The sequence below is a fragment of the Narcine bancroftii genome, chromosome 1 (assembly GCF_036971445.1).
Source record: "Narcine bancroftii isolate sNarBan1 chromosome 1, sNarBan1.hap1, whole genome shotgun sequence".
Classification (NCBI taxonomy): domain Eukaryota; kingdom Metazoa; phylum Chordata; class Chondrichthyes; order Torpediniformes; family Narcinidae; genus Narcine; species Narcine bancroftii.
In genome coordinates, this window is record NC_091469.1 from 154,527,919 (window position 1) to 154,544,509 (window position 16,591).

General features: G+C 43.7%; 1 protein-coding gene across 5 annotated transcripts in view; it reads left to right on the top strand.

The window, feature by feature from the left end:
- poln (polymerase (DNA directed) nu) overlaps positions 1-16,591 on the top strand; it is a 512,442-nt gene that overhangs the window by 451,344 nt on the left and 44,507 nt on the right. For all 5 annotated transcript variants that reach the window (XM_069942252.1, XM_069942280.1, XM_069942271.1 and 2 more), the window contains one exon: positions 6,374-6,441. In XM_069942252.1, the coding sequence (XP_069798353.1) occupies positions 6,374-6,441 (68 nt within the window). The remainder of the gene's footprint in view (positions 1-6,373; positions 6,442-16,591) is intronic.

Sequence of the window (16,591 nt, forward strand, 5' to 3'; positions counted from 1 at the left end):
ACTGTCAGAGCTTACATATCTTTTAAGTATATAGAATACAATTGGGGAAAACACATTTGGGTATGTATAATAGTTACATTTATAGTACTTTTGTTTTATTACTGTATCTGGGCCCCTATGTGGTCCAGGCCTGGCTGCCAGATCTTTACAAAAGTGTCATATTTATTCTTTAAGTTATATGTGTTTTTTTCCATAGATATACAGCTGTTCATTTCCACAGTCCATCGTGCTATAAGTAAAAGGGAATCGGACTTCCAAGTGATCAAGATCACTACTGCCAGTGCTATTTTTATAAATGTGATTTGATAGTTATTCGATTTTTTGCTTATTTCCATAAAATTATCAAGTAGATATCACTCTGGGTCGCCCGTGAAGGCCACTCCTGTTATCCTGGTTAATTATTCTGTCATTTCTTGCCATAATGGCCTCACCTTTATGCACGACCACATGGCATGTAGAAAAGTTCCTGCCTCAGTCCCACATCTGAAACACTTCTCTGATATTTCTGCTTTTGAACTATGTAACTTCTGTGGGGGGTAAGATATAATTGGTGTAAACATTTATACTGAACCAGTTCATATCTTGCATTTGTAATTGATGTCATGCTGTCCTTGCACCAATCTGACCAGCTTCTTTCGGAAATCACCTCACCCAAGTCCAACTCCCTTCTGTCCCTTGACCTTTGCAACCCTGATTTTGCACTTTCTCTCTGGAGAGCATAGGACATTTTTGTTATAAATTTGGATGTATTCCCCATCTAGACCATTTGTTCAGTTTCATTAATTTCAGGTGGGGTCAACGTTGGTCCCCATCTTTCTCTTAAGAATGATCTAAGCTGGAGAAAACAAAAGAAGGTCCCATTGGCCACTCCATATTTGTGTTTTAGCTGTTTGAAGGTCATAAAAGTTCCTTCATATAGCAGTCTTTAATATATCTTATGCCTTTGTCATACCATGAATTTAATATTCTATTGTCCATGTTCATAAGCAATAACACATTTTGACATAATTGGGCTTTTATTAATATCCTTACTTTTTTTTCGTATACATTCATTAATTTCTTGCCACATTCTGGTTATATGTATTAGTATGGGATTACCTGACTTTTTTTTCTAGAGATTTGATACCATTTATAGATAAAATCCTTTGCTTTCCCCTCCCCTATTGAGTGCTTTCCCAACTGAATTGAAGAGGGGGGCTGTCTTCCACAAAGAAGGCTGCAAGAAATCTAGCCTGTGCATCGAGGTAGTATTTTTTTTAATCTGGAAGTCCTCCCAGCTCATAGTCCCATGTAAATTTTTCCAGTGCGATTCTTGGTACCTTATTATTCCATAGGAACTGTTAATAATTGCTTAATAATTTAAAGAAATTTTTAGGTAATGGAATAGGCAGCAATTGAAAAAGATACTGCAATCTTGGCATCACTTTCATTTTGATGCAATTAACCCTTCCAACTGGAGTAATCAGTAAATCTCTCCATTTCTGCAGGTCTTCATCTATCTTCTCCAAAAGAGGAACATAATTTAATTTATTCAGATTTTGTAAATTATTGTCAGTTGCTATTCCAAGATATTTTATTCCATCCATCTTCCATTTAAATTTACTACCTTTTTGGTATCTTTCATATTCAAAATGTGTCAATGACATGATCTTGTTTTTGTCCACATGTATTTTATAACCAGATATTCTTCCATATTTTTCTAGTGTTCAATGTAATTTTTCCAAAGATTTAGCCAGTTCCTACAGGTACAACAGCACATCATCAGTGAATAGACTGATTTTGTGTTCTTCTTGTCCAACTTTGAAGCACTTTATATCCAGATCCCTTCTTATTATCTCTCGATCATGAAAATAAAAAGTGCTGTGGACAGAGGGGCATCCCTGTCTACTTGATCTTCTCAAGGAGAACACCACTGGCATCTGATTATTGGTTATAATTTTAGCTTGCAGTTTATGATATATAGATTTTATCCAGTTTATAAATGTTCTGCCTATACCAAATGTTTCCAGTGTTTTAAATAGAAAGGGCCACTCCAAACAGTCAAATGCTTTTTTCTGCATCCTGGAAGATTGTAATACTTGGATTCTGTTCAAATTTTGCTATGTGTATTATATTAAATAATCTTCCTAGACTATTTGAGGAATGTTTTCCTTAAATCCTACCTCATCTGTATGTATCAGTTTTGGTAGATATTGTCCTGATCTATTAGCCTACATTTTTGTTAGTACCTTATGATCAGCATTTAACAGAGAGATTGGTCTATATGACAAAGTTTTTAATGGGTCCATTTCTTTTTTGTAACACTGTAATAATCGCAGTTGAGAATGATCCCAGGAGGATCTGTGTTTCTTCTGCTTAGTCCAGAATATCCATTAATTGGGGCATTAAAATAATTCTTGAAATTGTCTGTAAAAATCGGTGGGAATCCATCCTCTCCCAGTAATTTATTAGCCTGTAAGGTACCCAGGGCTTTTTCTTATTTCTTCTATTTTAAAGGGAGTGTCTAGTTCTATCTTTTCTCTCTCTTCTATTTTTGTAAATTCAACATTGAACAAAATTCTTCCATTTCATTCTTGTCTCCTTGTAATTCAGATAGGTATAATTTCATGTAATAGTGTAAGATGTCATTAATTTCTTTTTGTTTATATGCTAGAGTGTCTGTCTCTTCTTTTATAGCATTTATCATTCTTCATGACCCTTCTGCTTTAATTTGCCGTTAAGACTTTATGTGCCTGTTCACCTAACTTATAATGTTGTTTAGTTTTTAATATAGCTTTTTCTGTTCTATATATTTGTATTGTATTATATATTAGCTTTTTATTCTCCAGTAGAATATTCTTCTTGTAATCCTGTTCTGTCAGTACACTTTCCACCTCACATCTGTAGAAATTTTCTGATGTCATACCAAACCTCTGCAAACTCTTGAGGAAGTAGAGGCACTGACGTGCTTTCTTCACAATGCCATTAGTGTGTTGGGTCCAGGAAAGATCCTCTGAGATAGTGTCTCCCAAGAACTTAAATTTGTTTACCCTCTCCACCTCTGATCCCCCAATAATTACTTGAAAACCTTTGGTTTTTCTTTTCTGGTCAACAATCATCTCCTTGGCTTTGGTGCCATTGAGTTCAAGTTGTTTGTTATTGGTGCACCATTCAGCCAAGTTTTCAATCTCCCTTTTGTATGCTGACTTATCACCTCTTTTTATACAGTCTGCTACTGTGGTATTGTCAGCAAATTTGTTGGTGATGTTGTTGTCATACCAAACCATACAGTTGTAGGTGTATAGTGTGTAGAACAGGGGGCTAAGAACACAACCCAGTGGTGCTCCATTACTGATGGATACTGTGGGGGAGATGTTCTTACCAATCCTCACCGATTGTGGTCTGAAGGTGAGGAAATCCATGATCTAATTTCATGGTGGGTGTTGAGTTCTAGGCCTTGGAGTTGGATGATCAATTTTGAGGGAATGATTGTGTTAAATGCCAAACTGTAGTCAATAAAGAGTATCCTGATGTATGCATCTTTGCTGTCCAAGTGTTCAGGGCTTTGTGTAGAGCCAGGGAGATGTCTCCTTTGTGGACTCACTGCCAGTTCAGTGCAGTCGCGACTGAGGTGGTGAAGGTGCATACTGAGATGTCTTAACTTTCTTTTTATTTTAACAACACTGGAGGACAATCAGCCCATTCAGCCTATGAAAGCTCTCAGAAAATTCCCATCAATCCCGTTCTATCAATTATTTCCCAGTAACATGTGAAATGTATGAACGTGCTGGAGAATCTCAGCAGGTTGTGCAGCACCCACATATGAAATAAAGGATGAACCTTTCCTATGGACGCTGCATGTCCTGCCTAGTTTTATCAGCACTTTTGTGTACTTGATCCCAGCATCGGCAGATTTTCTTGTTTAACTCCCCTCTTTCCCAGTTACTTACAATATTCCTACCATGCACCATGTGCGGTGGAAAGTATGCTGACCGGTTGCATCATGGGTGGGGGGGGGGTGGAATGGGGACACCAAAACCCTGATCAGAAAACCCTGCAGGTAGAGCACTCAGCCTAGGCCAGTGGTTCCCAACCTTTTACTTTCCACTCACATACCACTTCAAGTGTTCCCTATGCCACAAGTGTTCTGTGATTAGTAAGGGATTGCTTAAGGTGGGATCTGAGTAGGAAGGGAAGGTTGAGAATCACTGCTCTAGACCCAATTATTACTGAAATATTTTGCTTGAGAAAAATTGTCATTGGCCCATTTCCTTTGGAGTTATGAAACCATGCACATAACGAGTCAATGAGGCATGATTAAAACAGTGGTTTTCAAACTTTTTCTTTCCACCCACATACCACCTTAAGCAATCCCTTACTAATCACAGAGCACCGATGGCATAGGGAATACTTAAAGTGGGATGTGAGTGGAAAGTAAAAGGTTGGGAACCACTGGCCTAGGCAAATCTCTCCCCACCATCAAAAAAATCCTCATGGAACATTGCCGTTAGAGAGCAGCAGCAATCATCAAGGATCCCCATCACACAGGACATGCTCTGTTATAGCTGCAGCCATCAGGAAAGAGGTGTACAAGGCGGCACAAGACTGGTACCACTAGGTTCTGGCATGGTTGCTACCCCTCCACCATCAGACTTGTAAACAACAAACTCAATCAAAGACTCATTTAAGGACTCTTATTTTGCACATTATTTATTAACAAATATTCATTTTCTATATTGCACAGTCAGTTTGTTTACATTTCCTCCTTGTTTACATTTCTCTCTTTTGCATACATATCTCTTCTTGAGTACAGTTTTTTGCACTTCCGATAAGTAGAAATTCTGCCTGGCCTGCAGGTAACAGAATCTCGGGGTTGTATGTGATGTTGTGTATGCTCTTTGAACTTTGAACTTTGCCCATCAGCTCCCTCCTGCCACCCACCTGCAGTGGGAAGCAGTAGCCAATCAGACCAACAGGCATCATTTTGTTGGGATGCGGGAGGAAACCGGAGCATAGGGGGAACATTGCAAACTCCGCACAGACTGGTCAGGAGGCACTATTGTGTGAAGCCACAAGATTGCATGGAATTATTCATAAGGCACTTCTTTTACCATTATCTTACTACTCTCTTGACCTTACGCTGTGCACAATTTAACTCTATAGTGATTGTATTTAAAAAGTACTCCATGGGCAGTTAAGTGGTTTGAGATAACGGTCAAGAAGGCACCCCAATGCCTCAATTTCCTCAGAAGGCTGCCATGTTCCTTAACAATTTCTACTGGAAGTGTACCTGTGAGATGCATCCCCATATTGGGTGCAGGAGCTCCTTTGCCTAAACTGTGGAAGGTGGTGAATGCAGCTCAGAACATCACGCAGACCTCTCTCTAAATCTCCCTCTGTCTAGGAAAGGCAGCCAACAGACTGAAGGACCATTCCACCCTGGACACCCTCTCTCCTCCCCCTCCCCTCGGGGAGCATTCAAATGTGTGAAAGCGCACACCAACAGCCTCGTCCCTGCAGTCATCAGGCTCCTGAATGAACCTCACAACAGTGCTCTCATGCTCCCTTTTCCATGTATTTATTGATCTTTTATATATTTAATTCTTTACTCTGTAATTATGCTCTAGCTCCCCTACTCTGTATTGTGTGCATGTTAGAGTTGACTTTCTGGACTGCTCATAGAAAGAGCTCTTCGACCTAAGACAATGGGGCAGCATGGTTAGTGTAGCGGTTATTGCAATGCAGTTACAGGCCCAGAGACTGGGGTTCGAATCTGCCGCTTTCTTTAAAGCATTTGTGCACTCTCTCTGTGTCTGTGTGGGTTTCCTTCGGGTGCTCTACTTTCCTTCCACCATTCAAAATGTACCGTGGGTGTGGGTTAATTGGGAGTAATTGAGTGGCACAGGCTCGTGGTCTGAAAAGGCCTGTTACTGTGTGTGATAGTACAGATCTATCACCAATGTACATAGTGTATATAGTTACTGTATCTAGACTGTACTTACAGCGATTGGCTGAGAGCTAAACCACGCCTATTGTCTGGGCCTTAAAGGGTTGTGTTCCTAGCCAGGTCGGATCATTCTGGACTGGTCGGCCACCTGTGAAGAGCTCCTGTCTTTTGCTAATAAAAGCCTTGGTTTGGATCAACAAGTCTTTGGTTCTTTCGACGAGCTCTACAATGTGCAGTATGTCTGAATTTTTTAAAGGCATTATGGAAATGCAAGTCTTTGTATCATTCATGGACCATAGTCAATGTTCTCTATCTCTGTTCTCCAGATGCTGATACACCTTTTGGGCCCAGATTCTGATGAATCATTTCTCCGTGTACCACCACATTCAGCTCTGAGGCAACTCACTACGCATACACTGTAACTGTTCTTGTTCAACTCTCTTGCAGGTTAGTGGCCCAGATTCACGATGAACTGCTGTTTGAGGTGGAGCATGGTCAGATTCAGGAGGCGGCAGGTCAGTGTATTTCAGCGTCTCAGCACTCTTCATTTCTGTGCGGAAAACAAAGATTAATTTTCTTCCCCAGGCCTTCACTGTCAACCATAGAGGCAGGACAGAGTAGCACAATAAGGCTATTCGGCCCTTTGAGTTTGGTCCACAATTTAACACGATCATGGCTGATCATACAATATCAGCACCCTATTCCTGCTTTCTTTCCATACCCTCTCATCCCTTTAACCAATAGGGCAATGTCCAACTCCACTTTGTATACAGTAAAACCCCTGTTATCTGGAATGTAAGCAACCGGAAATCTCAAGTAACCAATCAAAGAAAATAAATAAATAAATAGATGGATAGATATTAAGATGAATAAGAATTAAAAAATTGTAAATAAAAAATTAAAATTGTAAAAGTAAATGTTCTCTGAAGTAACACATGAACCTGTGGTGAAGATGGGAACCAGCGGAGTGTCTTGGTTGTGTTTTGCTTGTAGCAGCTGTTTGAATAAAGTTGTGTTTGAAATGGCGTCACCCAGGATGAAGAGCTAGTTAATGCCACTCACCATTGAGATGGCATTCTTAAAGGAGCTCCTTATCCCTGTTTTGTCTTAATCTTTAATTTTATATGATTAAGTATATTAGTAAGGCTTTATCTGTAAACTTGGGGAGAGGGTGTTAATTATGATGTTATTGTTTGTCTTTCGCGCAGCTCTGCAGATGCAGTGATAGATAAAGGTTTTGTAAGAATGTGACTGAGAATAAAGTAAAATACTTAAAGGTTTACATATTCATGCAAGTGAAGTTTGTTCAGTGTAAGTACAATGTAGTACTTTTGTCTTTTAAACTGTTTATCCTTAAGGCAGGTGCGTTAGTTAGACATTGTAAGAATGAGTCTCAAGCAACTGGAAACCACGCTTATCTGGAATCTACCAATCCTCATAGGCGCTGGATACCAGGGGTTTTACTGCATATCTAATGAACTGGCTGTGGTGCAGCAAGCAGACACAAAACACCAAAAAGAGTATAATCCACTTAAACTCTGTCGTCCACCTGTAGTGGTCTCGATGGCTCCACGTGTGACTGGCCAGGGAGGGGCCAGCTCAAGTCTATATAACCGGTCGGTGATTGATAGCCAGCCAGGTTGAGTCAGCCTCCCAGGTGGTCTTCCTGCAGGTACTGAGGTCGCCCCCTGCAGTAGGCTGGTGGGCACGCGGCCCAGTGCTATGGTGCATCATCACAATGGCCTCAGAAACTTTCTGTGGCTGGGAATTCCACAAGTTCACAACTCTCTGAGTGAAGAAGTTTCCTCTTCATCTCAGTCCTGAATGGCTTCCCCCTTGTCCTTAGACTGTGACCCCTTGTTCTGGACTTCCCAACATCAGGAGCTTTCTTCTTGCAGCTAACCTCTTCAGTCCTGTCAGAAATTTATATGTATCAATGAGGACCCACTCATTGTTCCTAAATCCAATGAATATAACCCTCATCTGGCTAGTCTTTATCTCTCTGTCCTTCCATCCAAGGGATCATTCTGGTGAACTATCTCTGCACCTCCTCAATAGCAAGAATGTCTTTCCTTAGATGAGGAGAATAAAACTGCACCCAGTCCTCAAGTTCAAGTTCAAGTTTATTTATCATCTGATTGCACAAGGACAGCTCAATGAAACATCATTCTCCATGCAAAACATGCAAACACAACCAGACAAAACACACATAAGCAAAACATGTGCAGAACAAATACACATCTCTAAAAATAAATCAATATTGTTAACTGGTATGAGCAGTTCAATAGCCTCAACGTTCCTCAGCCTGACGGTACTGATTCTAATACTCCTGTATCGCTTTCCTGACAGGAGAAGCCGAAAGATGCTGCTTGCAGGGTGATAGGGGTCTTGAATGATTTTGTGCGCACTCTTCAGACAACGAACCTAGTAGATCACGTTGATTAGTGGTGATGGGGGGAGGGGGTATGAGGGGGAGGGAGCGATGCATTTTCACCAAGGCCCTGTACAACTGCAGTAAGGCCACCTTTCTTCTATGTTCTATGTTATGGCCTCAGACAGGCAAGGGTGAGGGGTTTTGCTGGACTAGAATCCTCTGCAGTGACAGTGATGCGGAAAGGGAAACACGGTCAATGTTTCAGGTCAATGACTTCCAACAAGAAATCATGAAATATTAACTCTGTCTTTCTCTCTCCACAGATGCAGATTAACCTGCTGAGTATTTTCTGTTTTAACCTATTGTTAGTATTTGGCAGGACATTTCAGCAATTAAATTCTTTGCCTGTGGCCTATATAGAGACAAAATTTCCACATGTCACTTTCTCTACCCATGTTTGTGAACTTTAAGATGTCTCTTTTTCTCACTACTTTCTTGCAGGTGGATAAAAGAGAGCTTTTGGCATATTGGCCTTTCTAAATCAAATTATTGAGCAAAACAGTTGGGATGATATGGTAAAATTATTAGGATGTTGGCGGGACTTCAGGAACTGAGTTACAGAGAAAGGTTAAAGAGGTTAGGACTTTATTCCCTGGAGCGTAGAAGAATGAGGGGAGATTTAATAGAGGTATTTAAAATGATGAGGGGGACAGGCAGAATAAAGGCTTTCTTCCACTGAGGGTAGGTGAGATACAAACCAGAGGACACAGGTTAAAGGTGGAAGGGAAAAAGTTTAGGGGGAACATCTTCACACAGAGAGTGGTGGGAGTGCGGAACGAGCTACTAGCTAAAGTGGTGAATACGGGGTCAATTTTAACATTTATGAAAAATCGGGATAGGTACATGGATTGGAGAGGTTTGGAGGCTATGGATTGGGTTCAGGTCAGTTGGACTAGGAAGAATATAGTTTGGCAGAAGCTAGAAGGGCAGAAGGGCCTGTTTTCTATGATATAATGTTCTATCGTTCTCCTTCCCTGAATCCACTGGTTTTCCTCTGTCTTTTATTCTCACCTCTGGACTGTTGTATTTGTCTCTTTTCTGCTCAGTGATCAGTCCAATAATCCTTAGCACTGGCGCCCCACAATACTGTGTACCCAGTCCTTTACCGCACTCTGTATACACTCAGAACTGTGTGCTGGAATACCGCTTTACCTCCATCTACAAGTTTGCAGATGACATCACCGTTGTAGGCCAGATCTCAATGTCAAGACAGAGTACAGGAAGGTGATAGAGTGTCTGGTGTTTGGATAACAACCTCTCCCTCAATGTCAGTGAAATGAAGGACCTGCTCATGACCTCAGGAAGTAGGGTGGAACACACACCCTGTCTGTCTCAATGGTATTGAGGTGGAGATGGTGGAGAGCTTCAAGTTCCCATGAGTGACTATCAAAGGTATTTCTTCAGACAGAGGGTGGTGAATCTATGGAATTTGTTGCCGCAGGTGGTTGTGGAGTCCAGGTCATTGGGTGTATTTAAGGCAGAGATTGATAGATCTTGATTAGCCAGGGCATCACACGTTATGGGGAGGCCTTGGATTGGGCTCAGTGGGAAAATGGAGCAAATCATGATTGAATGGTGGTTTAGACTTGATGGGCTGAATGGCATATTTCTGCTCCTATGTTTTATGGTCTTATAGAAAGTATAGTCTCCAGATGTATGACAGCTTGGTACAGGAACTGCTCTGCTCAAGACCCCAAGAAACTGCAGAGAGTTATGAAGGCACTTCAAACCATCACGCAGACCAACCACCTCTCAATTCACCCTTTCTACCTCCCTCTGTCTTGGGAAGCTGCCAACATTTTAAAGAACTCGATATTACAGGCCCAGAGGACCTCAAAACCCAGCAGCAATAGAAATTCACCAAGACAAATGGTTACTTAATCAAAAGTTGCTTTTAATTTTCTTTAAACATTAAAACAGGATCAAACTTTAACTTATTACTATTAACTTAACCCCCTTCTAATTCTAAGTGCATGTGTATGCAATCTGTACAAGTTCAGAAAGGTTCTTTGATTCACAGTCAAATCTCATTTCTCAATCCTTCAAGTTCACCGGAATCAGGCAATTTTTATACTTTGCACAAAATTTAACATTTATGAATTTTCACCAATCCCTGGTGCTTAAAGGCAATTGGTTACCGCTCAGAAAGGTTCTTGTCGGTTTCAGAGAGAGATTCGTTGTTTGTTGGACACACACAACTGATTCCCTCTGATCAGGCACTTCAGTGTCTTGCTGAAGAAACCTGCCCCATCAGGGTTTTCCAAATGATAACCTCTTCCTCTGCAGGTCACCAGAGTTACTTTTGTTTCCCTTATTTCAGGTGAAACACTCTAGCCAGCCATTTCCTCTTGTAAGGACCACAAGGATTTTCAACAGGCTGAACTCAGAACTCACAACCCATCTACAAAAGGGGTTTGAACAAGCTGCCAGCTTGCCGTGACCACAGAGACTAGTTTTCTCTCTCTCTCTCTCTCTCTCTCTCTCTCTCTCTCTCTCTCTCTCTCTCTCTCTCTCTCTCTCTCTCTCTCTCTCTCTCTCAGAGATAGCCTTTTTGGTCTCCTCTCTCTGTTTGCAAAACCACATGACTTTCTTAGAACAGCATAGACCCGAGTCCATTCATCTGTTGCTTTCCAAAACAATAATCCATTACTCCACAGCAGGTCCAATTAACACCTACTTGTGAAGTCCTTTTGTCATTCTTCAAAGTTATTAACAACCTCCATCTAATTCTAAGTGCACGTGTATGTAATGTGTATGTAAGTTCTGGAAAGTTCTTTGCTTCACAGTCCAATCTCACTTCTCACTCCTCTAAGTTCACTGGTATCAGGCAATTCATACTGTGAACAGAATTTAACATTTATGAATTTTCACCAAGCTCTGGTGTTTAAAAGTAATTGGTTACTGCTCAGGAAGGTTCTTGTCGGGTTTCAAAGAGGGATTCCTTCCTCGTTGGACACACACAAACTGATTTCCTCCCAGCAGCCACTTCAGTGTCTTGGCAAAGAAACTTGCCCCATCAGGGTTTTCCAAATGATAATCCTCTGCAGGTCACCACAGAGTTCCTTTTGCTTCCCTTATTTCAGGTGAAACACTCTAGCCAGCCATTTCTCTGGTAAGGACGACAAGGGTTTTCAACAGGCTGAACTCAAAACTCACAACCCGTCTTCCCAAGGACCTCGCTGCCACGTCCCAGCTTGCTCGGCCACGGCACATAAACCATGGGTGTAAAGGGTGGGGCCAGTACTGCGCGCACTGCACTCCACCTAAAAGCTCCTTTGCGCAGGCCCGAGGACAGGTCCACGTCCTCCCCCTCCACGTCCTCCCCCTCCACGTCCTCCCCCTCCACGTCCTCCCCCTCAAAAGATGCTCACAAACTCAAGCTAGCATGCTGGAACATCAGAACCATGCTAGAAAAGGCTGACAGCCACCGACCTGAATGTCGGTTTGCCCTCATTGCACATGAACTCCTCAGACTTGACATCGACATAGCCGCTCTCAGTGAAGTCCGCCTGGCAGATGTAGGCAGCCTCCAAGAACGCGGCGCGGGCTACACACTCTACTGGTCTGGCAAGCCTTCGGATGAACGACGTCTATCTGGTGTAGGCTTCATGGTCAAGAGCTTCATTGCCTCCAAACTCGAAAACCTTCCGACAGGCCACTCGGACCAGATCATGTCCATGTGACTTCCCCTTCAAAACAAGCGTCACATCACCCTCATCAGTGTCTATGCTCCAACCCTCCAGGCGGAACCAGCAGAAAAGGACAAGTTCTACACCGACCTGCGCAACCTCATTCAACGTACCCCTACAGCCGACAAGGTTGTCATCCTGGGCGACTTCAACGCTCGTGTCGGCAAAGACTCAGAAACCTGGCCAGGAATCCTTGGCAAGCATGGCGCCGACAAGTGCAACGACAATGGGCGCCTCCTGTTGGAGCTCTGCGCAGAACAGCGGCTCGTCATTACAAACACCCTTTTTCAGCAGAGGGACAGCCTTAAGACCACCTGGATGCATCCCCGATCCAAACACTGGCACCTCCTGGACTACATCCTGGTGCGAGAAAGAGACAAACGAGATGTGCTCCACACCAGGGTCATGCCCAGCGCGGAATGCCACACTGACCACCGGCTGGTTCGCTGCAAGCTCAACCTTCACTTCAAGCCAAAGCCCAGGAACAGTAAAGCCCCCAGAAAGAGGTTCAATGTTGGAAACCTGCAGTCAGACGAAGCGAGAGGAAACTTCCAGGCAAACCTCAAAGCAAAGCTCGACGATGCAACCCGCCTCACGGACCCGTCCCCTGAAACCCTCTGGGATCAGTTGAAGACTACCATACTGCAATCCACTGAAGAGGTACTGGGCTTCTCCTCCAGGAAAAACAAGGACTGGTTTGACGAAAACAGCCACGAAATCCAGGAGCTGCTGGCAAAGAAGCGAGCTGCCCACCAGGCTCACCTTACAAAGCCGTCCTGTCCAGATAAGAAACAAGCCTTCCGTCGCGCATGCAGCCATCTTCAGCGCAAACTCCGGGAGATCCAAAATGAGTGGTGGACTAGCCTCGCCAAATGAACCCAGCTCAGCGCGGACATTGGCGACTTCAGAGGCTCTAAAGGCTGTGTACGGCCCCTCACCCCAAGTCCAAAGCCCGCTGCGCAGCTCAGACGGCAAAGTCCTCCTCAGCGACAAGATCTCCATCCTCAACCGATGGTCAGAACACTTCCAATCTCTTTTCAGTGCCAACCGCTCAGTCCAAGATTCCGCCCTGCTCCAGCTCCCTCAACAGCCCCTAAGGCTAGAGCTGGATGAGGTCCTCACCCTGGATGAGACATATAAGGCAATCGAACAACTGAAAAGTGGCAAAGCAGCAGGTATGGATGGAATCCCCCCAGAGGTCTGGAAGGCTGGCGGCAAAACTCTGCATGCCAAACTGCATGAGTTTTTCAAGCTTTGTTGGGACCAAGGAAAACTGCCTCAGGATCTTCGTGATGCCACCATCATCACGCTGTACAAAAACAAAGGCGAGAAATCAGACTGCTCAAACTACAGGGGAATCACGCTGCTCTCCATTGCAGGCAAAATCTTCGCTAGGATTCTACTAGATAGAATAATACCTAGTGTCGCCGAGAATATTCTCCCAGAATCACAGTGCGGCTTTCGCGCAAACAGAGGAACTACTGACATGGTCTTTGCCCTCAGACAGCTCCAAGAAAACTGCAGAGAACAAAACAAAGGACTCTACATCACCTTTGTTGATCTCACCAAAGCCTTCGACACCGTGAGCAGGAAAGGGCTTTGGCAAATACTAGAGCGCATCAGATGTCCCCCAAATTTCCTCAACATGATTATCCAACTGCACGAAAACCAACAAGGTCGGGTCAGATACAGCAATGAGCTCTCTGAACCCTTCTCCATTAACAATGGCGTGAAGCAAGGCTGTGTTCTCGCACCAACCCTCTTTTCAGTCTTCTTCAGTATGATGCTGAACCAAGCCATGAAAGACCCCAACAATGAAGATGCTGTTTACATCCGGTACCGCACGGATGGCAGTCTCTTCAATCTGAGGCGCCTGCAAGCTCACACCAAGACACAAGAGAAACTTGTCCGTGAACTACTCTTTGCAGACGATGCCGCTTTAGTTGCCCATTCAGAGCCAGCTCTTCAGTGCTTGACGTCCTGCTTTGCGGAAACTGCCAAAATGTTTGGCCTGGAAGTCAGCCTGAAGAAAACTGAGGTCCTCCATCAGCCAGCTCCCCACCATGACTACCAGCCCCCCCACATCTCCATCGGGCACACAAAACTCAAAACGGTCAACCAGTTTACCTATCTCGGCTGCACCATTTCATCAGATGCAAGGATCTACAATGAGATAGACAACAGACTCGCCAAGGCAAATAGCGCCTTTGGAAGACTACACAAAAGAGTCTGGAAAAACAACCAACTGAAAAACCTCACAAAGATAAGCGTATACAGAGCCGTTGTCATACCCACACACCTGTTCGGCTCCGAATCATGGGTCCTCTACCGGCATCACCTACGGCTCCTAGAACGCTTCCACCAGCGTTGTCCCCGCTCCGTCCTCAACATCCATTGGAGCGCTTTCATCCCTAACGTCGAAGTACTCGAGATGGCAGAGGTCGACAGCATCGAGTCCACGCTGCAGAAGATCCAGCTGCGCTGGGTGGGTCACGTCTCCAGAATGGAGGACCATCGCCTTCCCAAGATCGTGTTATATGGCGAGCTCTCCACTGGCCACCGTGACAGAGGTGCACCAAAGAAAAGGTACAAGGACTGCCTAAAGAAATCTCTTCGTGCCTGCCACATTGACCACCGCCAGTGGGCTGATATCGCCTCAAACCGTGCATCTTGGCGCCTCACAGTTTGGCGGGCAGCAACCTCCTTTGAAGAAGACCACAGAGCCCACCTCACTGACAAAAGGCAAAGGTGGAAAAACCCAACACCCAACCCCAACCAAACAATTTTCCCCTGCAGCCGCTGCAACCGTGTCTGCCTGTCCCGCATCGGACTTGTCAGCCACAAACGAGCCTGCAGCTGACGTGGACTTTTACCCCCTCCATAAATCTTCGTCCGCGAAGCCAAGCCAAAGAAAAAAAACACCCTGCACTCTGTGACATAGTATAACACTACACCCTGAACGTTGTGACTTAGTAAAACTCTACACCCGGCACTCTGTGACTTAGTATAACACTACACCCGGCACTCTGTGACATAGTATAACACTACACCCGCCACTCTGTGACTTAGTATAACACTACACCCTGAACGTTGTGACTTAGTATAACACTACACCCTGCACTCTGTGACTTAGTATAACACTACACCTGAACGTTGTGACTTAGTATAACACTACACCCTGAACGTTGTGACTTAGTATAACACTACACCCTGCACTCTGTGACTTAGTATAACACTACACCCAGAACGTTGTGACTTAGTATAACACTACACCCTACACTCTGTGACTTAGTATAACACTACACCCTGAACTCTGTGACTTAGTATAACACTACACCCTGCACTCTGTGACTTAGTATAACACTACACCCTGCACTCTTTGACTTAGTATAACACTACACCCTGAACATTGTGACTTAGTATAACACTACACCCTGAACGTTGTGACTTAGTATAACACTACACCTGAACGTTGTGACTTAGTATAACACTACACCTTGCACTCTGTGACTTAGTATAACACTACACCTGAACGTTGTGACTTAGTATAACACTACACCCTGCACTCTGTGACTTAGTATAACACTACACCCTGAACGTTGTGATCTAGTATAACACTACACCCTGAACGTTGTGACTTAGTATAACACTACACCCTGAACGTTGTGACTTAGTATAACACTACACCCTGCACTCTGTGACTTAGTATAACACTACACCCGGCACTCTGTGACTTAGTATAACACAACACCCTGCACTCTGTGACTTAGTATAACACTACACCTGAACGTTGTGACCTAGTATAACACTACACCCTGCACTCTGTGACTTAGTATAACACTACACCCTGAACGTTGTGACCTAGTATAACACTACACCCTGCACTCTGTGACTTAGTATAACACTACACCCTGAACGTTGTGACCTAGTATAACACTACACCCTGCACTCTGTGACTTAGTATAACACTACACCCTGAACGTTGTGACCTAGTATAACACTACACCCTGAACGTTGTGACTTAGTATAACACTACACCCTGAACGTTGTGACCTAGTATAACACTACACCCTGCACTCTGTGACTTAGTATAACACTACACCCTGAACGTTGTGACCTAGTATAACACTACACCCTGCACTCTGTGACTTAGTATAACACTACACCCTGAACGTTGTGACCTAGTATAACACTACACCCTGAACGTTGTGACTTAGTATAACACTACACCCGGCACTCTGTGACTTAGTATAACACAACACCCTTCACTCTGTGACTTAGTATAACACTACACCTGAACGTTGTGACCTAGTATAACACTACACCCTGCACTCTGTGACTTAGTATAACACTACACCCTGAACGTTGTGACCTAGTATAACACTACACCCTGAACATTGTGACTTAGTATAACACTACACCCTGCACTCTGTGACTTAGTATAACACTACACCTGAACGTTGTGACTTAGTATAACACTACACCATGCACTCTGTGACTTAGTATAACACTACACCCTGAACGTTGTAACCTAGTATAACA